Here is a 26,388-nt window from a genome sequence, read left to right as displayed (position 1 = left end):
TCACGCAAGTGGGCCCTGAAGGTGCACATTTCTGTCTCAGTCAAAAGTACCCACCAGAGGGCATCATTTACCTAGGTTATCCACAATATTCTAATTCCATACCTTGAGGAATTTTCAACTCTTACGGCCTGGCCGGGATCTGTGTGTCCCGAGCATGTGGTTGCCTTGGAGAGGTGGCACGTCCTTGGACTCATCCATCCTCTTCCTCAATTTCCATGGGACTTTCAGGAAAGTTTAGGTTGGGATTGAGGCTATGGGTCTCAGGCGGGGCAAGTCCCGGCTCTTGGACGTTATGACCTCCTGACTTCAGGGCCATATTTTTCCCTGTAAGTGGCTCTTCTGGGCATCACTGCCCCTAGAGGCTTTGTCCTAGCCCTTAGTGTGAAACAAAAATAATATCTATTAAGAGGCTTATAACCTATGTAAAAGTAAAGTACATAACAAATAACCCATGAGTCAGGTAATAATTGTGGGGAAACCCCTATATTAGAAAAGAAGAAAGGTTTCAAATCAATGACCTCAGCTTCTACCTTAAGAAACTAGAAAAAGAACAGTAAATTAAACTCAAAGTAACCAGAAGAAAGGAAACAGTAAGGTCAAAGTAGAAATCAATAAACTTGAAAAAGAAAACAATAAAGAAATGAATCCAAAAGGTGGTTCTTTAACAAGACCAATAAGGTCTTCCGTGGTGGCGCAGTGGTTAAGAAGCCGCGTGCCAATGTAAAGGGACACGGGTTCGAGCCCTGGTCCGGGAAGATTCCCACATGCCGCAGATGCAACTAAGCCCGTGCGCCACAACTACTGAGCCCGCGCGCCTAGAGCCCGCGCACCGAGACGGAGAAACCATCGCAATGAGAAGCCCGCTGCACCCGGACGAAGAGTAGCCCCCGCTCGCCGCAACTAGAGAGAGCCCGCGCGCAGCAACAAAGACCCAACACAGCCAAAAATTAAAAAAATTTTTTTTTTTCTTAAACTGAATACAACCATATATAAAACCGAAAATATATCACGATCAAACGGAGAGTATGCCAGGGATACACTAGAAAGGCAATCACTGTAATTGATCCTGCTTTTCTTCCCGCGAAGACGGATGTTTGCCAATCATGAAGGAAGAGGGAATGTAATCGGTCTGCTATCAGCGGCTGGCAGGACCCCCAAGGGACGGTGCCATGCCGGGGCCCAAAACTTGTCCCTGCACGACCCCCACCACCGCGCAGAGCCCGAGGTCCCCGGCTTCTGGCCGGCAACCAATCCCACAATCCCCCGGGCCTTGGCGTGGCCCCGCCTCCGCGCGCCGGTCCCGCCCCTTGCGCGGAGTCGGTAGCCTCGGATTGGTCACCGGGGCTTCCGGTACCCTGGTGAGCGGGGCCGCTGCCCGCCTGTAGGCGCATCGCAAAGCTGAGCTTGCGCAGCGGAGCACGCCGACAAGCATGCGGGAGGACGAAGGGGTCGTGGGTGGGTCAGCCGGTGGCCTCGCCTCTGTAGGGTCGCCGATAGTGGAGGCCGGCCCGAAGGCGGAGGCGGCGAAGCTGCTGCCTTTCCTGGCGCTCGGGGCGCGGGCTGACCTGCAGGCGGCGGCGGCGCAGCATGTGCTGGCGCTGACCGGCTCGGGGCCCGGCCGCACGCTGCTGGCCGGCCAGGCGGCACTGCTGCGGGCTCTGGTCGAGCTGGCGGTGGCCCCTCCTCCCGCCCCGGCCCGAGACGCCGCTCGCGCGCTAGTCAATTTGGCCGCCGACCCTGGTCTGCACGAGCCGCTGCTGGCGGCCGAGCCCGGACTACCTGCCCGCCTGCTGGGCTGCGCTTTGGACCCACAGTGGCCCTGGGCCGAGGAGGCGGCCGCCGTGCTGGCTAACCTCAGCCGCGAGCCGGTGCCATGTACTGCGCTGATGGCGGCGCTGGCGGCCGCTGAGCCCGGGGAGTCGGGCCTGGAGCGGCTGGTGCTCGCGCTGTGCACTCCCGGCTACAACGCCCGCGCGCCCCTGCACTACTTGGGGCCGATGCTCTCCAACCTCAGCCAGCGTCCTGCGACGCGCGCTTTCCTGCTGAATCACGACAGGTGAAGCCCAGGGCGCTCGCGGGGAGGGCGTGGAAATGAGCAGGGACGGCACTGAGTGGTTTTTCCCTCCAGGTGCGTGGTCCAGCGGCTGCTGCCCCTTACCCAATACCCGGACTCCTCGGTGCGCAGGGGCGGGGTGGTGGGGACACTGCGAAACTGCTGCTTCGAGCACCGTGAGTGGTGGTGAGGAAGTTGCCGTGTCGGGGAGTGGGAGGAATAGACTGGACCCTGGGGCCCCTCTGGACTGGCCTCCATTCCTGTTTCTCCCCAGGACACCATGAGTGGTTGCTTGGGCCTGAGGTGGACATTCTCCCCTACTTGCTACTGCCCCTGGCTGGGCCTGAGGACTTCTCCGAGGAGGAGATGGAGCGTGAGTGGCTTGGGTCGAGCCTCAGGGTTGGTCTGGCAGGAGGGGAGGCCAGTGGGGGAGAGGCAGAAGGAAGTGTCCAGATCAGGGCCCCTTCTGAAACCTTCTAGCAGGGAGTTGCTGAACACAGATGGGCCTTACAATGGCAGGGTCTTGCCTAGCAGACCAGGGGCCAGCATAGGGACCCAGTGAATTCACTCCTAGGGCTGCCCGTTGACCTGCAATACCTGCCACAAGACAAGCAGCGAGATCCTGATGCCGACATCCGCAAGATGCTCATTGAGGCCATCATGCTGGTGAGCCGGCGTGCTGCTGCATTAATGTCACCCCCACACGCTTACATGTTAGCACACTGATGTCTGGATGATCTCTGCCCTCTCCCAGCTGACGGCCACGGCACCTGGTCGGAAGCAGGTGAGGGACCAGGGAGCCTACTTGATCCTGCGCGAGCTGCACAACTGGGAGCCAGAGCCCGATGTGCGGGTGACTTGTGAGAAACTCATCCAGGTGGGTGCAGGGTTGGGGGAGTGGTGGATGTCCACAGTGTGCCAGCCAGCTGCTCACCTGCTTCTCCTGCCTGCCCTGCTGGCAGGTCCTCATTGGGGATGAGCCAGAGCATGGCATGGAAAACCTGCTGGAGGTGCAAGTACCTGAGGATATTGAGCGACAGCTGCAGCAGCAGGACCGCCAGGAGCAGAGCAGCGCGAGCGGTGCGGCAGCAGCTGGAGCTGTGGCCCCAGAGACGCACGCAGAGGGAGCTGCACCCACCTGAGGCCCGCGCAGCCTGCCGCCAGCCCTGGGCCCACCTCTGCTCGCCATCCGTCCAGGCCTCCCAGACCGGGTCTGTGTGCAGCCGCCCGCAGGCCTCTGGGTCCCCTGGCTCTGAGGGTGCGCCTTGCTGAGAAGCAGAGCTGTTCTTAAGCTCCAGGTCTTTGCTGAGGGTTGAGGGTGCCTCCCTGTGCCCTGTTGGCTCCAGCAAGAAGGCTGGTTGCTCAGAGGAGGACTGTTCAGCCAGAGCTGGCCCAACCCTGTGACTTGCTCAGGTATCTCCACGGGGATGGCCAGCAGGGCCGGACAGAAAAACACTGCAAGCCCGAGGGGCTAGCTGGAGCTTCCCAGTCCCAACGGTGCTACGGGGGTCTGGGCATAGGGGGGCACCCAGGTGCTTGCAGTGCCCCTTGGTACCAGTCCCACCCCAGGCCCCTCCATCCTGGGGCCCTGCCGGAGACCCAGCCTCAAAGGGCTCACCTGTTGAGGTTTTCACCAGCCACAGCCTGTCGTGGGGTCTAGCCAGGGCTGCACCCCTGTGGCCTGTCCTCGGAGCACTTGCTGGGCGTTGCCTCCCCTTCATGCTCCCCACCTTTCCACTTGACCTGTGCCCAAACCTGCCCTCCGCTCTTTGCAAGCTCCTCAAGTCCTATTTCCCAGTCCTGGACTGAGCTGATGCCCTCGCTCTCCCCCGCTAGCTGGGCCCTCTCGCTGGTCAGCCTGCCTGAGCCTCAGCTCCCCAGAGCCCCTCGCCTGCCGAGCTGAGAGCCTCCCTGATGTGCCTGCAGCCTTGCCCTGGGCTCTTCTTTCCCCTGACCACCCTCCAAAGCTGGAGACCGTCCCCTGGCACGCCCATCAAGGCTGGCTTCTTCATGGGTGCCGGGTGCCTCCCTCCTCTGCGGTCCCCTCTCTCTTCCCTCCCTCCCCCCAGATAAGTGAAAGCTCTGGCCTGGAGGTGTGTGGACTGTTTTGCAGATGCCCCAAGGCCCGCGGCCCTCTTCCCGCGTTGAGAAGTCCACGCCGTTGGCTCCACAGAATAAACGCTCTGTTTGGCCTTGCCCCCGCCGTCCCGCCCGCCCTCAGTTAACCAGGTGGTGTCCAGGCACGGTCCGGATGGCAGACATGGGGCGTGGCGACAGCGGACGCCTGGAGGGGCTCGCCGCGCGACTGGCCGTCTCCGTGCTCCAGAGTCCCAGCCCGGCAGGGTCGCGCCTCGTCTCGGGGGAGACTCCGTGGGCTCGGGCGCCGGACCAGAGGCACTCTCAAGGGGGGTGCACTGTTGCTGGGGTCGCCGCAGGTGCAGGAGCGGCCTTGGGGGATCTGAGTCCGCGCTGGGCTCCACGTTGTCCGGGGACGTTGGGAGCTCACACTCCTCGGGCTTCTTTGCAACTGACCGGAGTGGGAGGGTCAGGTGGGGCGCTGAGGAGCCGCCCACCTGCCCACACTGGTGGGCGTGCAGCACCTGGTGTGACGCCGCCGAGCACGGTGCGGAAGAGCGTATGTGCGGCGGGCAGCCTCCCGTGCTGCGCGGCCACCTGCTGCAGGCCCAGGCGCGCTCGCGGGCGCAGCTGGCGCAGGCCTCGGATCAGGTCCTGGCACTCTGCGGGTGAGGGCTCAAGGATGCGGCCTACAGGTGCCACTGCCCTCTCGCGCCCCAGCCCGCAGCCATCGCGGCCAACAGTGCTGGCAGCTTGGAGGTGTCATCCCGTTCAGTCTTCCCAAACGGCCGTAGGGTGTCCGTGTTTCACACGTGGGGAGACAGGCAGAGAGAGGTGAGGCGCCCTGCCCTGGGCTAGCGCAGGGTTCAGGCTTAGCGGGGCCACCAACACATTTCCACCTCTCTGGACCCAGCTCTCTCTTGCCGCCCACCTGGGTGCGGGCTGGGACCGGGGAGGGACACAGGGTGGAGGCGCTCACCTGGGGACAGGCCTGGCCGTAAGGTGGGGCCCTGGCGCATCAGGTACCGCATGCGGTGGGGCTGGCGCTCCTTGCAGGGCAGGTTCCCGGTCACCATGGCGTAGAGGATGACACCTCTGGGGGCGTGGGCTTCCCAGGGCGTGCCCCCTCCCCTCCCCTCCCCTCCCTAGGGGTCCTGGAGCCCGTGAGGTGGCGCTCCCCGGCTCCACGGGTCAGCCTGCTCCCCGCTGTACTTGCTTGTGAGGACCTCCAGGGCTGTGTAGGCCACAGAGCCACAGAAGGTGCTCAGCCGCGAGTTCTTAAGCCCCTACCGATTGGCAAAGCCGAAGTCTGCAGGGGGCATACAGGGAGGGCGGGGGGGGGGCGGGGTGTAAGTGGGCTCCTGTGGTGGGCATGGGGTGTGTGGGGTGACTGCAAGTGTGGCTCTGGGCGAGGGTGGGGTGTAGGCCTCCTAGGGGGATTGAAGGACAAGGCAGACTGGGGTCAGAAGTTTGGAGCAAGCCAGTGTAGACACTGGGTGCCTGGCTGGGGCGAGAGTGGGGAATGTGTGGCCCTCAGAAGTCGAAGACCTCAGTCAGTTGGCGCAGGCTGGGGGCAGGGTTGCGGGCTGGGCCGCGGGCTCACCGCTCAGCTTTAGGAAGCCTCGGTCATCTAGCAGGATGTTCTCACACTTTAGGTCCCTGCATGGGGAAGCGGAGGTGAGGCTGGGCCTGAGCTCAGGCGGCTCTCTCCATGTGGTGGGCGGGTGGGCTGGGCGGCGCCCTCAACTGCCATGCCTGAGCTGGGGCAGTGCGCCGCAGCACTGGCTAGCTGCCGGCACAGCCTGTGGGCCCCCTGCTCCAGCCCCGGGCAGCGGCAGTCGTCGGACACGGCATTGATGTGCTCCGGCAGGTCACCACGGGCCGCTGGCTCCAGCACCAAGTAGGCGCGCCAGCTGTTCCGGTAGGTCTCGTAGAGCTGCACCTACTGGATCCCGCCCGCCTGCCATCACCCCGAGGAGGGGCCGTCAGGTGCACTGGATTGGGGTCTCAGGATGGGGCTGGGCTCGAGCGTAAGGGTCCCAGGAGGGGAAGGCGGCAGGCCTGGGCTGGGCAGGAGGGGACCAGGATGTCTTGGGGTCTCTGCCCACCACGTTCAGGTGCTTGTAGGTAGCACTGAGTGACGAGATCTCACAGGGCAGGAACTTGCAGGAGAACTCCACAGAGGCCTCAGCGGTGGAGACGATCTTGATAGCCACCTGCGGGAGTGGAGGGTGGTCACTGTGCGAAGACCAGAGCCCCTCGGGGGCGGGATGTGGCAGAGCAGGCCCTGTGGCCTTTGTGCATGTTGCTGAACTTGGCCGGGGCAAGGCTCGGTGAGCAGCGTCCTTGGGGGGCCGCTCTGGTCTCCTGCTCACTCCTGTCCCAGGCACTTATGTGTTCAAGGGGTCCAGGAACTGGGAGTGATCAGCCTGCCCGAGCCTTGGCCTTCAGGGAGGATGCAGGACCAGGAGGGGGCCAGAGCACCTGGAAAGTGCCTGAGTGGGGTTAGGACAGGGGCCTCAGGGCTGGGCTGGAGGGTGAACCACGGATCCCCCACCCCATGGGGAGGAGGTGGCCTGCCTCTCTGTGGTGTGGCACGTACCCCGCAGGTCAGAGGCCAGCTTGGAGTTGTGCTGTGCGCGCTCCTGCGTGGCATAGGCCAGGTAGACTTTGGAGAAGGCCCCAGAGCCGATCTTCTTGGAGGAAGGCGGGTAGCTGTTGTCCCTGCATTCGCATACCTGCTCCATGAAGGCTCTCTGGTCCATGAAGGTCTGGTCTGACCTTCCGGAGGTCAGGGCACTGCGGAAGGGGTTGGGGCCATCCAGCTCACCGCAGGGCCTTGGGGATGGGGGGCGGGAGGCGTGACTGAGGCCTGACCTGTTAGCGGGACAGGGGTGATGGGGCTGCAGGAGGCCAGCTGGGACCTGCGCCCCCTCAAGGCTGCAGCCGAGTTTCTGAAGTCTTCCTGGGACTGGGGCAGAGACACGGGAGGGCCCAGGACTGAGAACTCGGGGTGGGAGGCTAACACAGCTGCACAACCATAGACTGGCACGGGGAAGGCAGGCTCTGGGGTAGCGGGGGCAGATTCTAGAGTGGAAGGTTCTATAGCTGCACCTGCAGTGCGCCCTCGGAGGGGGTGTCCTATCCCCCAGGACTTGCTTGCCCTAAGAACATCTTGCTGGAACCAGCCCTGCCCTGCCTGAGGCCCATTCTCTGGGGTGAGAACCCCAAGGGCCAAAAGAGGCGTTTTTTGGACGGTGCTGTGAGGCTTGCAGGATCTTATTTCCCTGTCCAGGGATTGAATCCAGGCCTTTGGCAGTGAAAGTGCCAAGTCACATCCACTGGCCTGGGGACTTCCCTGGTGGCGCAGCGGTTAAGAATCCGCCTGCCAATGCAGGGGACCCCGGTTCAATCTCTGGTCCAGGAAGATCCCACATGCCACGGAGCAACTAAGCCCGTGCGCCATAACTACTGAGCCTGTGTTCTAGAGCCCACGAACCACCACTACTGAAGCCCACGCGCCTAGAGTCTGTTCCCCAATTAGAGAAGCCACTGCAATGAGAAGCCCACGCACTGCAACGAAGAGTAGTCCCTGCTCGCCGCAACTAGAGGAAGCCCACGCGCAACACTGAAGACCCAACGCAGCCAAAAAACAAAAACAAACAAACAAAAAAACCACTGGCCAGCCAGAGAATTCCCAAAGCCACCCAGCCTTCCTCTGCTCAGGCCTGGAAGCTTCTGCTCAGGCCAAGACCTGCTGCAGAGGCCTTTCCCCCAGAGCTGTCTACACACTTGATGACACATTCCCAAGCAAGCAAGTAACCCTCGCCCCCGCCTGGGTCCACCTCAAACCCCAGCTCCAGGAGAGATGCGCCAGCATGGTCCCTCCCTTCTCCTGGCCCCTGGAGTCTTCTGTGAGTGCCTTTACCATGGGGAGCCAATGTTTCCTAAGTGCCTGCTGTGAGCCAGGTGCTGTTCTAAGGGGCAACTACCAGCTCCCAGAGTCCTGCTCCTGTGCACAGACCGCACCCGACATGCCTGTCCTGTGGTAGGCAGTTCACACCCAGGATTTCAAATCTGAGTAACACCAAGCGATGCCCCCTTTCCAGACGACACAACTGAGGCCCAAGTCGTAGTCTCTCTTCTGTGAGCTGGATGGCACAGTGGCTGGGGGCTGCCGTCCTGGCAGTGGCTGGGGACTGGACTTGTCCCCGCCGGGATCCACGGTCCGCAGGGTGCTCCCGCTGCAGGGAGAGCCTCGGAATGCTTGGAATTGAACTGCTGCGGCACATTTTGTCATCCCTGTTGGACTGTGAGCTGCTTGAGAACAAGGCTGGTGTTTGATATTCCGTTGCTCACCCACAGCCCTTGTCTAGCAAACTGCCTGGAGTATAGAAAATATGGGCAAACTAACTGGTTTGCTACTGACCTGGGGGTTAGGAAAAGAGAAGCTGCGCCAGGTATTTCAAGGGGAGGGTAACGTTATATTTGTCTTTCTCTTTCTGACTTACTTCACTTAGCATGATAATCTCTAGGTCCATCCATGTCCCTGCAAATGCCATTATTTCATCCTTTTTTATGGTTGAATAGTATTCCATTGTATACATGTGCCACATCTTCTTTATCCATTCATCTGTCAGTGGACACTTAGGATGCTTCCATGTCTTGGCTGTTGTAAATAGTGCTGCTATTAACACTGAGGTGCATGTATCTTTTCAACTTATAGTTTACTCCAAATATATGCCCAAGAGTGGGATTGCTGGCTCATATGGCAACTCTATTTTGGGTTTTTTGAGGAACCCCCATACTGTTTGCCATAGTGGCTGCACCACTTCACATTCACACCAACAGTGTAGGAGGGTTCCCTTTTCTCCACACCCTCTCCAGCATTTGTTATTTGTAGACTTTTTAATGATGGCCATTCTGACTGGTGTCAGGTGGTACCTTATTGCAGTTTTGATTTGCATTTCTCTAATAATTAGCAATGTTGAGTATCTTTTCATGTGCCTATTGGCCATCTGTATGTCTTTGGAGAAACGTCTTCTGTGCATTTAAAAAAAATAAGTGTATTTATTTTATTTATTTTACTTTTGACTGAGTTGGGTCTTCGTTGCTGCCTGCAGGCTTTCTCTAGTTGTGGTGAGCCAGGGCTACTCTTCGTCGTGGTGTGCAGGCTTCTCATTGCAGTGGCTTCTCTTATTGCAGAGCATGGGCTCTAGGCATGCTGGCTTCAGTAGTTGTGGCACGTGGGCTCAGTAGTTGTGGCTTGCGGACTCTGGAGCACAGCCTCAGTAGTTGTGGTGCACGGGCTTAGTTGCTCCGCAGCATGTGGCATCTTCCCGGACCAGGGCTCGAACCCATGTCCCCTGCATTGGCAGGCGGATTCTTAACCACTGCGCCACCAGGGATGTCCTTTCTGTGCATTTTTCGATTGGGGTTTTTTTTTTTTATGGATTTCTATGAGCTGTTTGTATGTTCTGGAAATAAAGCCCTTGTTGGTCGCATCATTTGCAAATATTTTCTGCCATTCCATAGGATGTCTTTTTGTTTTGTTTATGGTTTCAAAGCTTTTAAGTTTGATTAGGTCCCATTTATTTATTTTTGCTTTTACTTTTTTTTTTTTTTTTTTTTGTGGTACGCGGGCCTCTCACTGTCATGGCCTCTCCCGTTGCGGAGCACAGGCTCCAGACGCGCAGGCTCAGCGGCCATGGCTCACGGGCCCAGCCGCTCCGCGGCACGTGGGATCCTCCCGGACCGGGACACGAACCCGTGTCCCCTGCATCAGCAGGCGGACTCTCAACCGCTGCGCCACAAGGGAAGCCCTGCTTTTACTTTTATTGCCTTGGAAGACTGACCTAAGAAAACATTGGTACGATTTATGTCAGAGAATGTTTTGCCTATGTTCTCTTCTAGGAGTTTTATTTTTTAAAATAAATAAATAAATTTATTTATTTATTTAATTTATTTATTTTTGGCTGCGCTGGGTCTTTGTTGCTGGGCCTGGGCTTTTCTCTAGTTGTGGGAGCGAGGGCTACTCTTGGTTGTGGTGCGCAGGCTTCTCATTGTGGTGGCTTCTCTTTGTTGCGGAGCATGGGCTCTAGGTGCTTGGTTTCAGTAGTTGCAGCTTGCGGGCTCAGTAGTTGTGGCTCGCGGGCTCTGGGGCGCAGGCTCAGTAGTTGTGGTGCACGGGCTTAGTTGCTCCGCTGCATGTGGGATCTTCCCGGATCAGGGCTGAAACCCGGAACCCGTGTCTCCTGCATTGGCAGGTGGGTTCTTAACCATTGGGCCACCGGGGAAGTCCCTAGGAGTTTCATTGATGCCTGCTCATCTTTTTTTTTTTTTTTTTTTTTTTTTTTGCGGTACGCGGGCCTCTCATTGTCATGGCCTCTCCCGTTGCGTAGCACAAGCTCCGGACGCGCAGGCTCAGCGGCCATGGCTCACGGGCCCAGCCGCTCCGCGGCATGTGGGATCCCCCCGGACCGGGGCACGAACCCGTGTCCCCTGCATCGGCAGGCGGACTCTCAACCACTGCGCCACCAGGGAAGCCCTATGGCTGCTCATCTTGATTCCCACGGTCTGTTGGCATACTGGACGTGTGCCTCCAGTTTGCGTGTGTGTACCTTTTTGCGGAGGGATCCTCGGCCCTGGGTCTCTCGGGTGTTGGTTGGGTGTTCAGTGTGTGTGCATGTGTGAGAGATATAGGGCATGACAGTGCCTGTGTGTGTCCCGGTCAGGCCCACCTGGCGTGCGTACCTGGACAGGTATGTGCTTGTGAGAGGACCGGCTTTGGGCGCACTGACGCGCCGAGCCGGCGTCGCCGATGCCTCTCCCGGTATGTGGGGCGGTGTCTGTGTGCCGGGATCATCGCGGTGTAAATGTCGTACGAGGACACAGCAGAGTGGGAAGGGAGCCGCGTCCTGCGCCTGCGCAGTGGCCGGCCGCACGCCTTGAGGCCGACAGGGCTGCCCTACTGGCGCCCAACAGTCAGGTGTGGCGGTCACGGGGCGGCAGGGGGCGGGGCCGAGCGCGAGTCGGAGTTTGCGCACTCTCACTCTCTGGGGTTCGGGGGACCGGGTGGAGAGGGCGAGAGGGACGCACCTCCGACCAGTGAGCGCAGAGATCGCTTGGGGGCGGGGCCGGGCTGCCGCGCGCCGGGCCACGGTTGGCGGGGGGGTGGTGGCCTCGCCGCGTGGCCCCGCCCACTCCAGTCAGCGGCAGGCGGGAGGGCGGATGCCGGGCTGCGGCTGCCGCGGCTCCTCAGGTAAGTGGGGTCGGGGCCCGGGATCGGGGCTGGCGGCGGTAACTCGGCGAGGCGCCCCTCGGGGAAGCCTGGGCTGCGGACTCTCGGGCCGCCCCCTTGGCCAGGCCGCCGCGGGAAACCGAGTCAGGGGGCGCCTCTCCAAGGTCACCGGGCGAGCGCGGAAAGGGTCCCGGGCGTCGCGGGGCCGAGCCCACCCCCTTCCCCGGGCTCAGGTGCGCCCAGCTGCGCGCGGAGCCGCATTTTCCGCGTCACAACCCGGAAGAGCGCCCTGGGAGCCGAGCCGCTCACATTCTTCGTCGCAACGGCATGGGGAGCCCGGCCCCCGTGCCCGTGCCCTCCCAGGGTGGGACTCGGAGTACCTGGTCTCTGTGCCCGTCTCCTCCCTGGGGGGCGCTCGGTCCCCAGTCCTAGCGCCTGTCACTCCGGAGGCGTGTGGTTCACGCCCTTGCTTCCCCGGGGGGAAAACGGGGTCCTCCCTATGGGAAGCTAAGCCTAAACCCGAGAGTCCCAACGCGCAGGGGCCGTTGTATTCGTTCCATCTTCTCTTTGACTGTAGAGCAGGGAGGTACTTTGTCCACAGTCCTGAGGATTACTGGTCATGTAAGGTAGGCGTGAAGCTGGAGGGCTGCAGGACGTCCCGCTCTCAATCCAGGTGAGAGCTCCGTGGTGCTAGGCCAGGGCTGGCTCCCAGTCAGCCCCTGGGCCCTTAGGCCCAAGTTTGGGTTCTGGTTTTCCTGGAGCGCCAGCACAGCTAGGGCCTGAGGTTCCCCGTTGCCGGCCCAGCCGGGGTGGGGGCGGGGCTGACTGGTAAGCTCAAGGGCAGTGAGGCACAAAGGGGTGCGGGGGGCAGAGGGGGCGGGTGTGGGGATGTAAGCGGGAGCGGCTGCCTGGTGCGAGGGGCAGGTGGGGTTGGGGTGGAGGCTGGCTGAGGGGACCACCCTGGAAAGGGATGGTGGTAGAGGTGGGGAAGAAGGTGGTCAGTGAGTCACTGTAGGGTGTGGGAAGGGAGATAGAGGAACAGGAGGGGGTGATGCTGACCTCTGACCCACGTAGCTGAGTGCACGATGATACAGGAAAAGAGGCAGGTGAGGTGGGGGTCGGGGAGAAGTCGGGGTGACGATGGTGTTAGAGCCGTTGAGTGTGCGTGGCGATGGTGGTCCAGATGGAGAAGGCCAGCAGGCGCTGGGCCCCAGGAGACCCATGCGGGAATCATCAGTGTGGGACACTTGAGTGGTGGCATGATTGTGACGTGGTTGCCCCTGTGGTCCTGGCAGCCAAAGGGCCTGGGGATGCTGTTGTCAGCAGGGTCTTCGGCCATCATGGCTCACGCAAGCACGTGTCTCTCGTCTCTCTTTGGTGTCAGAATAGGATCACCTGGAGTTGAGCTGTCTTGGTTACCTTGACACCGACGTCCATGCTGCGGTGGATTGTTTGGACCTGCGTCTTGCAGTTTCTCACTCCTCCAGGGCTGTTTGCTGCCTGCTGAGGGCCCTCAGGGGATCAGAGGTGGAGCCCGTGGCTGCTTGCCGGCTCCCTCACCTTCACAGCTGCCGCCTGTGCCTGGAAGCAGGTGTCTGTGCTTAGTTCGGACCAGGGTCCACCGAGGCCCAGGTGGGCAGCCGGCTCGCTGCTTGTCTGTGATCAGCAGCCCCAGATCTCGTGAGCCCCTTCGTGGAGCTGAGTTACTTGATCTTCTCGAGGTAGGGCCCCAGGAAGGCTCCTGCTCGGTGCTCAAGGAATGGTGGCTGCTGGACGTCGTGAGAAACGTGCTTTCTCCACTGAGCTGGAGGGCCACCCAGTTCTGGGGGGACACCGCTTGGCATGGCTTATGTTGAGAAACGGTGTTCTCAAAGGACTGTGCTTCCTGGGTCATCTGCCCAGGTTCTTGTCGGTGACTCTGGAAGCTGATTCCTTCTCTAGCTCCTGTGCTAAGAGGGGAAGACCCTGGGCCTTGTGCGTGGGTGGGGGTGGGGAGTTCCTGCGACCCCCCAGGGCCTCCTGACTTCCCAGTCTCCCCTCACACACCTACCCTCCAGACCAGCTCCTGGCTGCCTCTGGGCTGGGCTGTGTGTGGCCTCCTTGGCCTCCCACACGCACTTCTGACCCCTCTCCGGCTCAGCAAAGTTGGCCCAGCACCTCTGTTAGCGTGTGCCAGTTCATGTGGCAGCCATAATACAAGTGGGCATCTTTCAGGCCAGGGGCTCTGTGGGTGGGGGCAGCACCTAGTGGGCATTACTAAATGCCATTGAATGAATGCTGAGTACAGGTGAGCGAGGAGGAGGGGTGGGAGAGGGAGGAGGGAGCTGCTTCCGCGCTCACCCACAGCGCGTCCAGCGTGGGAAGGAGGACCCTGTTGGCCCTGCTCCGTGCCCTGTGCTGGGAGCATCTGGGCAGGTGTGGAGGAGGGCAGTGCAGGAGCCAGTCCCGGCGGAAGTCCCGCCCCATCGCTGACCAGCTGCTGACAGCACGTGCCTCGCAGACCTGCTTGGCCGTGCAGATTAAAGGAGATGGTGCCTCTTCAGTGCATCCTGTGGGACGCGGGGAGCCTCCCAGACCCGTCCCCGTCTCTGCACCCCCTTCCCCTGCAGCGTGTTCACCTCGATTTGCCGTCAGCTCTGTGCTCACAGGTCTGTCTGCTCCACAGACCTCCTGGCCTGGGGCAGGGGCAGCAGGTGGAAACTTACAAAACCGGTCAAGCCCGGCTCTTCCACCAGCCAGGTAGTTTATACTTACTTGACAGCCACCTTTTTCCAGTGCTTGTTTTTTAAAAAGTCTAACCAGATCCCTGATTGACACGTGTGTTTTCTAACATCTGCACTCACGGGAGGGCTTCTGTAGACGGAGGTCGAGAGGTGGATGATCCCGTCACGCAGCGCGACCATTTGGGCTTGTGGGGGACACTCCACAGGCTCTGCTGGTTGTCCGCACCTGTGTGGTGGCCACAGCACTGACAACGTCTGGTGCTGGCAGAGCGCAGCTGTGTGCAGGCCTCACTCCCAGCGGCTCACTCGTGACGCGGGCAGAGCCCAGTCCTGGACTGGCCGTCTGCATACCGCCCTCCTTCTTGTTCGTCTTGTTGGTGCGGATGGGCTCCTTTGCGTGTTAGTAGGAGACAGATTCGCCTCTTGATTATGAACGGTTATGAACGGTTGGACCTGCTTTGTCTTTTAGTTACTTTATGCTCCACTGAGGATGCGGTGAGTTGTGAGAGTGTGGGGTTGTGGGCTTAGGTGTATGTGTATGGATGTGGTCTTCAATTTATGTGTGTTTTTGACTTTCAGAAATTAAAAAATTTTATATAGTCCAACTGAACAACATTCATCAAGGTGTGTGGGTTTTTGTGTCTGGCTTAGAAAGTCCTTTCCTACTCCAAGACTCTAAAATGTGTACTTGTATTTTCTACTTAGGACTTACATTTCATTTTTACATGTAACACTTATATCCATCTAGCATTTATTTTGGGGTAAGGAAAGATGTAGGGAAGACTAATTTTTTTCCCTAAGTGCCTAACTAGCTGTTCCAACACTATTGGCTAATCTGTCTTCATTATTTAAAATCTTCCTTTTCTTCCTTACTGGTGTTTATTTCTGGACTTTCTGTACAGTTCTGTTGATCTGTTCACCTCTTCTTAGAACAATAGCATAGTTTTAATTACGGTAGCCTTTTAATACGTTTTAACACAACATAGAACAAATCCTGTTCACATACTTTTCAGAATTTAGTTGGCTACTTTTGTCTGTTGATTCTTCCATATGAACTTTGGAACCATTTTATCAAGTACCCTCCAGTAGCCCGACTCACATATTTGTAGATGAAGGAAAATTGATAGTTGTATAATATTGAGTCTTATGGGAGGATTTTGGGTCTTTTCCTTCAATGAACAGCTTTTGTTTGTTTTTTGAAATTGCGTGCATACTAAGGATATAAACCACAACTTTTCTCCCCACTCACAGTGCGCTGGAGCGGACTGGCACGCACAACTGTCATTGTTTGGAACTGATGCCACAGTCCCCGTAGGAGCCAGGGCCGCAGGAACACTGGGTCACCCGCTGGAGGGGTGCGCTAAGGGACTGGCCCTTGAGGAATGAGTGGGTTTCCCGGGGTGGAGGGGGCAGGGCGGGGCAGGGTACTTGTAGGGACCAACAGAAGCAGAGGTGCGAGAGCCGAAGCCCTGGCCCAGGGCGTTCAGGTGCTGGACGCCTGCAGCGTGAGGGGCGAGAGAGAAGCAGAGAGGGGTTTGGGTCTAGGTTGCGACAGCCCTCGTTGAAGGTGTTGGTTTGATTCTGTGGGCAACAGTGAAGATCAGTGAGAAGCGGTGTGACGTGATGTGACCTGCGTTTGACAAAGGCCAGCACTCAGCGTGGAGGAAGTGGCCAAAGGCAGGGTTAGGTGAGGCGGCCGCCAGGGATCAGCTCTCAGAGAAGGAGCAGGGCATCTGCTGTCTGCTGTGCAGTGTGGGGGTGGAGCGAGGAGGGTGGGGGGCCGCTGACGTTGATCATGGCATGTCTGTCGCTGAGTGGTGGCCTTAGAGGTGCTCACTCGTTCAGTTGCCACTCCCTTAGCAGCATATTCAAAGAGCAGTGCTTGGACAAATGTCAGTTTATCAAGTTTTTCTTTTATAGATTTTGCTTTTGGTGTCAGTCATGGATATTTTCTTCTATGTTTCTTTCCAGAAGTTTTATAGTTTTAAGTTTCACATTTAGATCTGTGGGTCATTTGGAGTTTTTGTGTGTGGCGTGAGGTATAGATTGGAGTTTACTTATTGTATGTGGGTGTCCAGTTCAGTACTGTTTGTTGAAAGACTATCTCTTCTCCACTCAGTTGCCTTTGTACCTTTGTTGAAAACTGGACATATAAGTCCTGAAGTCAGGTAGTGTAAGTTCTCCAGTTTAGTTTTGGTTTGCTTTTTTTCAGAGTTGTCTTGGCTATTCTAGGTCCTTTGCATTTCCATATGAGTTTAGAATCAGTCTGTCAATTTCTACAAAAAACATTCTGGGATTTTGATTGGGAATGACTTCAATCCGTAGATGCATTTGTAAAAAGTTGATATCCTTGTACCGTATTTCTCTCCATTTATTTAAGTTTTCTTTACTATCTCTCACCAGGTCCACCTTTTGTCAAATTTATCCCCAAATATTTCATATAATTTTTGCTCAGTGGCAAATGGTGTGGCTTTTTCAATTTTTGTTTATTGTTAGTATATGGAAATACAGTTGCTTTATTGTTCTTAATTTTTTTTAAATTTATTTATTTTTGCCTGTGTTGGGTCTTCGTTGCTGTGTGCAGGCTTTCTCTAGTTGAGGCGAGTGGGTGCTACTCTTCATTACGGTGCGTGGGCTCCTCACTAAGGTGGCTTCTCTTGTTGCGGAGCACGGGCTCTAGGTGTGCGGGCTTCAGTAGTCGTGGCACGTGGGCTCAGTAGTTGTGGCTTGCGGGCTCAGTAGTTGTGGCTCGTGGACTCTAGAGTGCGGGCTCAGTAGTTGTGGTGCACAGGCTTAGTTACTCTGTGGCATGTGGGATCTTCCCAGACCAGGGATCGAACCCATGTCCCCTGCATTGGCAGGTGGATTCTTAACCACTGCACCACCAAGGAAGCCCCATACGTTGCTTTTTTAATGTTAATTTTATATCCTGTGATCTTGCTAGCTGACTTATTGATCTGGTTCCACTTGTAGGTTCTGTAGGATTTTCTGCATAGATGGCCACATCATCTGTGAATAAAAACAGTTTTACTTCTTTTTCAATTTGGATGCCTTATATTATTGTTTTCCTTGCCTTGTTGCATAGGCTAGAGCCTCCAGTATGACAGTGAATAGAATGGGTGAGAGCAGACATCCTTGCCTTGTCCCCCATCTTACAGGGATTGCATTTAGTCTTTTACCATTAAGGATGTTCTTATAGGTTTCCCTTAGGTGCTCTTTGTCAGGTTGTGGAAGTTCCCTTCTATTCCTGTTTGTTGATAATTTTTATTATAAGTGGATATTGGATTGTGGCAAATGCTTTTTCTGCATTTATTGAGATGATTATATGGTTTTTATTTTTTGGTCTGTTAATGTGACTTACATTGGCTGCACTTAAAAATACTCAACCAACCTTGCATTCATAGGATAAACCCAATTTAGTCATGATGTATTATCCTTTTTACATGTTGGATATGATTTGATAAAATATTGTCAAGAAATTTTGTGTCTATGAGGGATGTTGGTCTATAGTTTTCATTATTTGTAGTATCTGTGTCTGGTTTTGTTATCAGAGTTATGCTGGCCTCAGAGAATCAGTTGGTAAGTGTTTTTATTTAGTTCGTTATTTAGTTTTGGCCGCATTGGGTCTTCGTTGCTGCGCGCGGGCTTTCTCTAGTTGCGGCGAGCAGGGGCTACTCTTTGTTGCGGTGCGCGGGCTTATTGTGGTGGCTTCTCTTGTTGCAGAGCACGGGCCCTAGGTGTGCGGGCTTCAGTAGTTGTGGTGTGCGGGCTCAGTAGTTGTGGCTCGTGGGCTCTAGAGCGCAGGCTCAGTAGTTGCGGTGCACAGGCTTACTTGCTCCGTGGCATGTGGAATCTTCCCGGACCAGGGCTCGAACCCGTGTCCCCTGCATTGGCAGGTGGATTCTTAACCACTGTGCCACCAGGGAAGTCTTGGTAAGTGCTTTTTATTTTCAGTTTTCCTGGAAGAATTTGTATATAGTTGGTATTGTTTCTTCCTTAAATGTTTGACAGAATTCCCCAGGGAAGTCATCTAGGCCTAGAGTTTTCTCTGTGGGAAGGCTTTTAACTACAAGTTCAATTTCTTTATTAGATATAGGGCTATTTAGGTTATCTGTTTTTTCTTGAGTGAGGTTTGACAGTCTGTCTTTCAAGGAACTTGTCTATTTCTCTTATTTACTTATTTTTTGCGGTACGTGGGCCTGTCACTTCTGTGGCCTCTCTCGTTGCGGAGCACAGGCTCCGGACGCGCAGGCTCAGTGGCCATGGCTCACGGGCCCAGCCGCTCTGCGGCATGTGGGATCCTCCCGGACCGGGGCACTAACCCACGTCCCCAGCATCGGCAGGCGGACCCCCAACCACTGTGCCACCAGGGAAGCCCTATTTCTCTTATTTTTTAAATTTTTTTTTTTTTTTGGCAGTATGCAGGCCTCTCACTGTTGTGGCCTTTTCCGTTGTGGAGCACAGCCTCCGGATGTGCAGGCTCAGTGGCCATGGCTCACGGGCCCAGCCACTCCGCGGCATGTGGGATCCTCCCGGACCGGGGCACGAACCCGTGTCTCCTGCATCGGCAGGCGGACTCTCAACCACTGCGCCACCAGGGAAGCCCTTATTTTTTAAATTTTTATAATTTTTTATTGAGATATAATTGACTTGTCTATTTCTTTTAAGTTGTCCAATTTACTGGCAAAAAGTTATTCAGAATATATTCTTACTATCCTTTTAATATCTGTAGAATCTGTAGTGATGTCACCATTCTCATTCTTAAGATTGGTAATTTGTGTTTTCTCTCTTTTTCCTGATCAGTCAGGCTGGAGGTTATCAAATTTATTGATCTTCTCAAATAACTAGGCTTTGGTACTTTGATTTTTTTTTCTATTCTTTGTTTTTATTTCTTTGATTTATGTACTGATACTTATTATTTCCTTTTGCTTCTTTTGAGTGTCTAGTTTCTTAAGGTGGAATTTTTTTTTTAATAAATTTATTTATTTATTTGGCTGTGTTGTGTCTTCGTTGCTGCACGTGGGTTTTCTCTAGTTGCGGCGAGCGGGAGCTACTCTTCATTGCGGCACGCAGGCTTCTCATTGTGGTGGCTTCTCTTGTTGTGGAGCACGGGGTCTAGGCACACGGGCTTCAGTAGTTGTGGCACGCGGGCTTAGTAGTTGTGACTCGCAGGCTCTAGAGTGCAGGCTTAGTAGTTGTGGTGCATGGGCTTAGTTGCTCCGTGGCATGTGGAATCTTCCCAGACCAGGGCTCGAACCCGTGTCCCCTGCATCGGCAGGCGGACTCTCAACCACTGCGCCACCAGGGAAGCCCCGAGCAGACAGATTCTTAACCGCTGCGCCACGAGGGGAGTCCCTTAAGGTGGAATTTGATGTTGTTGACCTTAAAACTAAAACAGCCAGTTATTTTACCAGCAAAATGTGTTTATTTGGGAATAGCAGAGAATTGCAGCCATGGTATAGCAAAAACTATAGGCTAGTCCAGCAAACAAAGGAGAGGAAGTTACTTTGCAGAGAAAAAGGAGGAAGTTGGGAGGGGCTGCTCTGAAGGAAAGTCCACCGGAGGGATGGGAGAGTTCAGGATGGTGATGGCTTCCCAGTGCCTGAGCTGAGAGGGTTCCCATCTGCTGGGCTTGTTGCCGGGCAAGGAGAGATCTTCCTTCCTCTTGCCAGGGTCCTAAAGTAGAGACATCTTCCTGCGGGGAATGCAAGTCATGACTCTTCCTGTTGGGTCTGTGATTCACCTGGAGTGGCAGTGCACAGGAGCTCCCACTCTGGCCTCCGCACTCCCTGCTAAATTAGGTTTCTTTTATTCAGATTCACAAAGTCATTCTTCTTTTCTAATACAGACATTTAGTGCTATACATTTCCCACCAATTTTGATGTCTTCATTTTCATTCACTTCAAAATGCTTTCTAATTTCATTTTTGATTTCTTTTTTGACTCATGCATTATTTTGAAGCATATTAAGCAGTTTCTAAATACTTGGGGATTTCTCAGATAGCTTTCTCTTATTGATTTCGAATTTAACTCCCTGTGCTCAGAGAGCATACTTTGTATGACTCGAATTCTTTTAGGCTTATTGAGACTTGTTTTATTGCTCAGAATATGGTCAGTCTTGGTAAATGTTTCATGTGATTTTGGAAAAAATACATATTCTACTGTTAATGAATACAGTGTTCTATAAATACTACTTAAGTTGGTTGACAGTATTGTTCAGGTCTCCTGTACCTTTAGCAATTTTCTGTACACTTGTTCTGACAATTACAGACAGAGGGGTGCTGAATTTCTACTGTATTTTGGATTTGTCTCTTTCTCCTTGCATTTTTATTAGGTTTGATTTTGTGTATTTTGAAGCTCTGTTATTAGGTGCATAAATGCTTAGAATTGTTGTGTCTCTGTAATCCACTTTGTCTACTATTAATATAGTCACTCCAGCTTTTTTATGACTAGTTGTCAGCCTTGTTTTTCTTTTCCCATTCTTGTACTTTAGCCTCTTTATGTTAACATACTCAGTGTTCCCTGTGGTTTCTTGAATATATGAAATGCAATTATAATCTAAATGTCCTTAACTACTAATTCTTTCCTCTGCATCATTTCTGGGTCAGTGTCTATTGATTGATTCATCCTCATTATGAGTTGAGTTTTCTTGCCTGTTTGCATGTCTGGTAATTTCTTTTCTTTAATAAATTTATTTACTTTTGGCCGCGTTGGGTCTGCGTTGCTCTGCGCAGGCTTTCTGTAGTTGCGGCGAGTGGGGGCTACTCTTCGTTGCGGTGCACGGGATTCTCATTGTGGTGGCTTCTCTTGTTGCGGAGCACAGGCTCTAGGCGTGCAGGCTTCAGTAGTTGTGGCATGCAGGCTCAGTAGTTGTGGCACGTGGGCTCAGTAGTTGTGGCGCACCGGCTTAGCTGCTCCGTGGCATGTGGGATCTTCCCGGACGAGGGATCGAACCCGTGTCCCCTGCATTGGCAGGCAGATTCTTAACCACTGCACCACGAGGGAAGTCCCTGCCTGGTAATTTTTGATTGGATGACAGACATTGTAATTTTACTTTGTTAGTGCTAGATGTTTTTGTGTTCCTATTACTATTCTCAAGCTTTGTGCTGGGTTGTGGCTAAGTTATTTGGGAACAGTTTGATCTTTTCAGGTCTTGCTTTTAGCTTTGTTAGGTGAAACCAGAATGGCATTTAGCGTCGGGCTAATCTTACTTGTTTTTTTTCTTTGTCTTTTTTTGGCTGCATGGCACAGTTTGCGGGATTGAACCCGGGCCGTGGCAGCGAAAGCCTGGAATCCTAACCACTAGGCCATCAAGGAACTCCCTAATTTTACTTCTTTACTGAGCTGAAATCTTTTTTAGTGCCCTTCCCAGAACCCTGTGAGTTGTGGTGTTTCCCCCGATTGCTGGGAGCAGGCCCATTCCTGCCTCATTGTGAGCTCCAGGGATTATTTGCTGCTAATCCTTTTGGGTGGCTCCTTTCCTGGCCTTGCGTAATTTCTTCTTCTTTTTTCTTTAAAAATAAATTTATTTATTTATTTTGGCCGCATTGGGTCTTCGTTGCTGCGCGCAGCTTTCTCTAGTTGAGGCGAGCGGGGGCTACTCTTCGTTGCGGTGCGCAGGCTTCTCATTGTGGTGGCTTTTCTTGTTGCAGAGCTCGGGCTCTAGGCACGTGGCCTTCAGTAGTTGTGGCACGCGGGCTCAGTAGTTGTGCCTCGCGGGCTCTAGAGCACAGGCTCAGTAGTTGTGGCGCACGGGCATAGTTGCTCCACGGGATGTGGGATCTTCCCAGACCAGGGCTCGAACCCGTGTGCCCTGCATTGGCAGGCGGATTCTTAACCACTGCGCCACCAGGGAAGCCCCTGTAATTTCTTCTTAAACATCGTGCTTGTATTGGTTTTCTATTGCTGTTGTAACAAATTACTACAAACTTAGTGGCTTAAACAACACATATTCATGATCTTAAAGTTCTTAAGATCAGAAGGCTGACGTGGATCTCATGGGGCTCTAATTGGGTTGCTAGGGCTGTGCTCCTTTCTGGGGACTCTGGGGAGGATCTGTTTCCTGCTGTTTCAGATTGTTGGCAGAATTTGGTTCTTTATGGCTGTAGGACCAAAGTCCGTGTCTTCTTGCTGACTGTAAGCTGAGGGTTGTTCCCAGCTTCTATAGGTGCCCACATTCATTGGCTCAGAGCCTCCTTCCTCCATCTTCAAAGCCAGCCATGGTGGGTTTTCTTCCCATGCTTTGATTTTCTCCCTGTTTTTCCATCTCAGCTCTCTGACACAGCTGGGAAAGGTTCTCTGCTTTTAAGAACTTAGGCTGGTCTCACCCACATAATCCAGGGTAATTTCTCCACCTCAAGGTCTGTACCCTTAATCCCATCTGCTAAGTCCCTTTGCCAGATAAGGTAACATATTCACATTCTGGGGATGAGGGCATGGGCATCTTTGGGGACATTATTCTGTTGCCCCTGTGCTGGCCAGCAAGTCAACTGAGTGGCCAGGGGACCCTCTGCAGGTCTCTGGACTTCTCTCTGGCACTAGACCCTCCAAACTCCAGCAAGACCCAGGCCTCCCGAGATGCTCCCCGTCCTAACTCTGGGCCTTCCTGAGTGTCCTCAGCTGGATGTGCCCTGTAGGTGACGAGCTGGAGTGGCCTCAGGGTTTCCTGCCCTTCGTTTCCTGTTGACCAACAGCCTGAGAACTATGGCTTCACGTGTTTCGTTCAGTTTCTTAGTTGTTTCGGTCGAGGTGGCAGACGGGTCCCTCCCTCCCGGGTGGGCTGGGGGCTCACGTCTCTTGCGCTTGTTTGCGTTTGCTGCGACTCGAGCCGAGTGAGCACAGCTGTCTGCACTTGTGTGAAGGATGTTCCAGCTGGAGCTGGTTAGCCCCTTCGCTCTGAGGCGTGGACATAGCTGTATCTTTCCACAGGGCAAAGCCTCTGCCCCAGGAACTGGCTGCTTGCCTTGTAAACTCAGACCGGTTCTGGGAACTCAGGATGTGGGTTCCGTGTGCGGGGGCGCCTGCCTCTGAGAAGTGTCCTGTGGGCTTTCTGAAGCCTGCGGCCGGTGCACCTCCCACCTGCCTGCTGGCTGTGGCGCTTCCGCCTTTCAGCGTTTCAGGGGGGCGGTTTCTGCCACCTTCTTGCTGTGCTGCCAGTGGAACGTGTGTTTTTATTTCTTGTTTTCCTTGTTATTTTCAGATGCTTTCCAGAAAGGGGAAACACCTTGCTGATGCCACCGGCTTCAAACCAGTCCTCTCCATCTGCTTTCTGTCTGCCTGGGATTCCTGGAAGCTTCTGGTCTGCTAATTTTATCTTTTCTTGTTTTCTAGTGCTCTTGTGGGTTTGTTCTTTTAAAACATGCATCTTTTCTGTCATTTCACTGAGGTTTTGGTGGGATGGGTGAATGCTTAGGACCAGTGTGCCTTCTTGATCTAGAATTCTCACTTATTTTTAAAAATTAATTAATTAATTAATTAATTTTTGGTTGCATTGGGTCTTCGTTGCTGTGCGCGGGATTTCTCTAGTTGCAGAGAGCCGGGGCTACTCTTCGTTGTGGTGCATGGGCTTCTCATTGCAGTGGCTTCTCTCCTTGCGGAGCACGGGCTCTAGGTGCGCAGGCTCAGTAGTTGCAGCATGCAGGCTCAGTAGTTGTGGCTCACGGGCTCTAGGCGCACAGGCTCAGTAGTTGTGGCGCACGGGCTTAGTTGCTCTGCGGCATGTGGGATCTTCCCGGACCAGGGATCGAACCCGTGTCCCCTGCCTCGGCAGGCGGACTCTCAACCACTGCGCCACCAGGGAAGCCCTCTCACTTATTTTTATTTCCACCCCCTAACCCTGTCCCCGCATTAGGTGACTTCTCACTGCCCCCTTCCCGTGTGGCCGCAACCAAATGAGCGCATCCTCCATGCTCGGGAGCAAGGCCAGGCGTCTCTCCTTTGCTGCCTCCACCTTCAGCCTTTTCTGAATAGGTGGTGACTGGGGAATGAAGGGTGGTGAGCAGCAAATCGAGGACACTAGTGTGAGAAAGCAGCACCGTACAGGTCCTCGGAGAGTGTGCCGTAGGGCAGAGCATGTGGCCACGTGCTGAAGTGGGGGCCGCTTGCGCATTTCATGGGCTTTATCCTTTGGGTCCATCTGTTGCAAGTGGCGCTTCGAGGCGTGTGCTGTTTGGATGGTTGGTTTCAGGCGCCAGGGAGCCCCCCAGGTCCCTGTGCTGCCCACCCAGTCTCTCGGCCAGCAGGAGGCTCATTTGACGTTTTGCTAGGATCTCAGGCATGGGGCGTCCCAGCCCCGCAGCCACCAAGGCTGTTGCTCTTGGCTCTCAGGGAGGGTGTCCCTGCTCCGCACAGACCGCCAGCGACACCAGACCTGATGCGCACGGAGTGAAGGGAGATGCTGTAGCTGGGGGTGGTAACACGCTTGCCCAGGCCACCGTGGGCCAGTCAGGACCAGCCCTGGTGGACCGGCCACGCATCGGCGGGGCTGACAGCTGCTGGGGTGGAGGAGAGCCGGTGACCATTGAGGGGACGGTGCCTCCCGTCCTCCGCACGCCTTTCAGCCAAACTGTGGCAGAGACAGTTCCCCCAGGGCGAAATTGTTTAAACCTTGTGTTTTACACAAACACAGTAACTGCTCGAAAACTGAGGAGGCTTATGACTTAAATGTTGTGCGTCTGGTTGCTGCAGGTTTGAAGACAGCTGTCCATGTTCACACCGGGCGAGAGGAAGCCACGGCCACAGCAATGAGCGAGTCATACGTGAAGAGTGAGTGTGTGGGGCTCTTGGCAGGTCTCCACGTCATGCCTGCCGGTTTCTGAGCTTGGGACACAGAGGAGCCCGTGGCATGGAGTAAATGTGCTTGGAAGGAATGACGCTTGCACGAACACACTTTCTCTAAGTTTCCATTAGAAAAAAAAAAGAAAACAAAGCTCTCGTCTCTGCAGATGCTCACGCAGAGGTCCAGACCTGGCCACAGGCTCAGTCTGGCGTGGGGGACGGCGTTTGCCTGGCACAGGGGGCTTCGTGCTCCATGTGGGAGGGTCCCTGAGCCTTCGTCCCTTCTTACAGAAGCCCCAGGGCCGGCATCCACTCTGGCTGGCCGCTCTGCTTGCAGCCAGGGCCAGTGGTTTGCTGAGGGCATGGCCCAGGGCGGGGCAGAGGCTGGGAATGGTGTTCCTGCCCCACAGCTTCCATCCCCAGGGTGAGGGTCTGCGAACCGCTGGCGGGCACACGCCCGGAGCTCTCGGGGCACTGAGGATGGGGGGTCCTGTCCGTGGGGCGGAGGCCTGGATCTGAGTGTGGGGAGTTGCCAGGGTGAGGAGTCTGCGAAAGCAGCTGGTGGGACTGGGGTGCCGCCTGGCAAGCACAGGGCAGAGTGTGGGCCAGAGGGCCACCTGGGGCAGCTTCCGAAGGGGCCCTGAGTCTGCACCGCCTGCCTTTTATAGGAGCTCGGATCCAGCGGGGCCGGAGACGTGGAGCAGACGTGGCCTGGGCTGGAAGGTCGGGGTACAGGTGGCTGGAGTGACCTCAGAGCAGGCGGCCAGTGGGTCCCAGAGATCCCGGCCAGTGCAGTGGAGGCTGCAAAGCGGCCAGGCCGGCGCGGCGGTCTCCTCCAGCTGTGGGGCCGAGTCCTCAGAGGCTGAGCGTAGCGATGGTGGGGTCGGGGCCGGGCCTGACTACGCCACTGGGCTTTGTCACGGCAGGGCTGTTCACCATTCTGCTGGACGCTGTCACCGACAAGGACCCTCAGGTGCAGGAGCAGGTGTGTGGCGCCCTGTGCGCCCTCGGAGAGTCACAGCCTGAGGAGGCTCTCCGCGCCTGCGAGGAGCACCTGCGGCTGCATGACAAGGTATTGCTGCTCCTGCCGGGCGGGTCTGCGGGGCGGGGCCTGCGGGGCGGGGTCTGCGCCAGGGGTCTGCCGGCTGGCTGGGTCCGGAGTGCAGAGCCGTGCTGCTGTGGGCAGAAAATCGTACCTGCGAGTCCAAGCCCCCTCGAGGCGGGCAAGTCCAGCATAGATGACCCTCTTTGCCTCGTGGCCTGTGGGCTGGTCCTGTCGTGGAGGGACTGGGTGGTGAGCACTGCAGCGTCCAGCCGCTCGCTCGCAGGCCCAGTGCCGCCATCCCCTTTCGCTGACCCGCTGGAGCCTGGACAGCCGTCCTCGCCGATGAGAGAGGGCAGCTCGCGTCCACCGCGGTAACGGGAACACGTGGACAGGCCTTGGAGAGGGGCTGTGGCTGGGTGGGCGCGCCGACTGGACTCTGCAGAGATGGCTCAAGGCTCTGCAGAGATGGCTCAGAA

The 26,388-nt window shown here is 55.6% G+C and overlaps 3 protein-coding genes across 7 annotated transcripts in view; 2 read left to right on the top strand and 1 right to left on the bottom strand.

Moving 5' to 3' along the window:
• Window positions 1-1,143: 1,143 nt before the first annotated feature.
• Window positions 1,144-25,847, top strand: HGH1 (HGH1 homolog). 3 transcript variants are annotated; one of them, XR_013824511.1, is made up of 9 exons: window positions 1,144-2,056; window positions 2,129-2,229; window positions 2,328-2,426; window positions 2,628-2,719; window positions 2,808-2,930; window positions 3,016-3,264; window positions 23,291-23,389; window positions 24,778-24,855; window positions 25,794-25,847. XR_013824511.1 is itself a non-coding variant. In XM_079901486.1 (6 exons), exons 1-6 carry the CDS (start codon window positions 1,431-1,433, stop codon window positions 3,193-3,195), a joined length of 1,221 nt encoding a protein of 406 aa, XP_079757612.1. In that variant the 5' UTR covers window positions 1,144-1,430; the 3' UTR covers window positions 3,196-4,191. The 3 variants fall into 3 exon arrangements, 1 of the variants encoding a protein (XP_079757612.1); XR_013824512.1 differs by lacking the exons at window positions 23,291-23,389; window positions 24,778-24,855; window positions 25,794-25,847 and adding an exon at window positions 3,839-4,191; XM_079901486.1 differs by lacking the exons at window positions 23,291-23,389; window positions 24,778-24,855; window positions 25,794-25,847 and having other exon boundaries at window positions 3,016-4,191.
• On the bottom strand, window positions 4,271-8,429 carry LOC307176042 (testis-specific serine/threonine-protein kinase 5-like; the record flags this gene model as incomplete). The annotated part of the gene is given in 11 exon segments (XM_079901790.1): window positions 4,271-4,401; window positions 4,404-4,580; window positions 4,654-4,791; window positions 5,109-5,224; window positions 5,318-5,415; window positions 5,419-5,438; window positions 5,733-5,788; window positions 5,860-6,071; window positions 6,238-6,367; window positions 6,728-6,967; window positions 8,218-8,429. Coding segments are annotated over 11 exon segments (1,530 nt in total).
• The window catches only part of MROH1 (maestro heat like repeat family member 1), a 67,457-nt gene continuing 52,045 nt past the window's right edge, over window positions 10,977-26,388 (top strand). For all 3 annotated transcript variants that reach the window (XM_079901476.1, XM_079901475.1, XM_079901474.1), the window contains exons 1-3: window positions 10,977-11,390; window positions 24,778-24,855; window positions 25,794-25,939. In XM_079901476.1, coding sequence (XP_079757602.1) covers window positions 11,360-11,390; window positions 24,778-24,855; window positions 25,794-25,939 — 255 coding nt within the window. In that variant the 5' untranslated portion in view covers window positions 10,977-11,359. The remainder of the gene's footprint in view (window positions 11,391-24,777; window positions 24,856-25,793; window positions 25,940-26,388) is intronic.

Source organism: Stenella coeruleoalba, assembly GCF_951394435.1.
Source record: "Stenella coeruleoalba genome assembly, chromosome: 17".
Lineage (NCBI taxonomy): Eukaryota > Metazoa > Chordata > Mammalia > Artiodactyla > Delphinidae > Stenella > Stenella coeruleoalba.
Note: the sequence above shows the minus strand (reverse complement) of the source record. Positions and strands in the feature narration are given on the sequence as shown.

Excerpts from the sequence above, each read along its gene's own strand:
- HGH1 (XM_079901486.1), top strand. The coding sequence starts at position 1,431 with ATGCGGGAGGACGAAGGGGTCGTGGGTGGGTCAGCCGGTGGCCTCGCC. Across the intron at positions 2,057-2,128 it reads TTCCTGCTGAATCACGACAG|GTGCGTGGTCCAGCGGCTGC; the intron begins GTGAAGCCCAGG and ends TTTTCCCTCCAG. Across the intron at positions 2,720-2,807 it reads TCATTGAGGCCATCATGCTG|CTGACGGCCACGGCACCTGG; the intron begins GTGAGCCGGCGT and ends GCCCTCTCCCAG.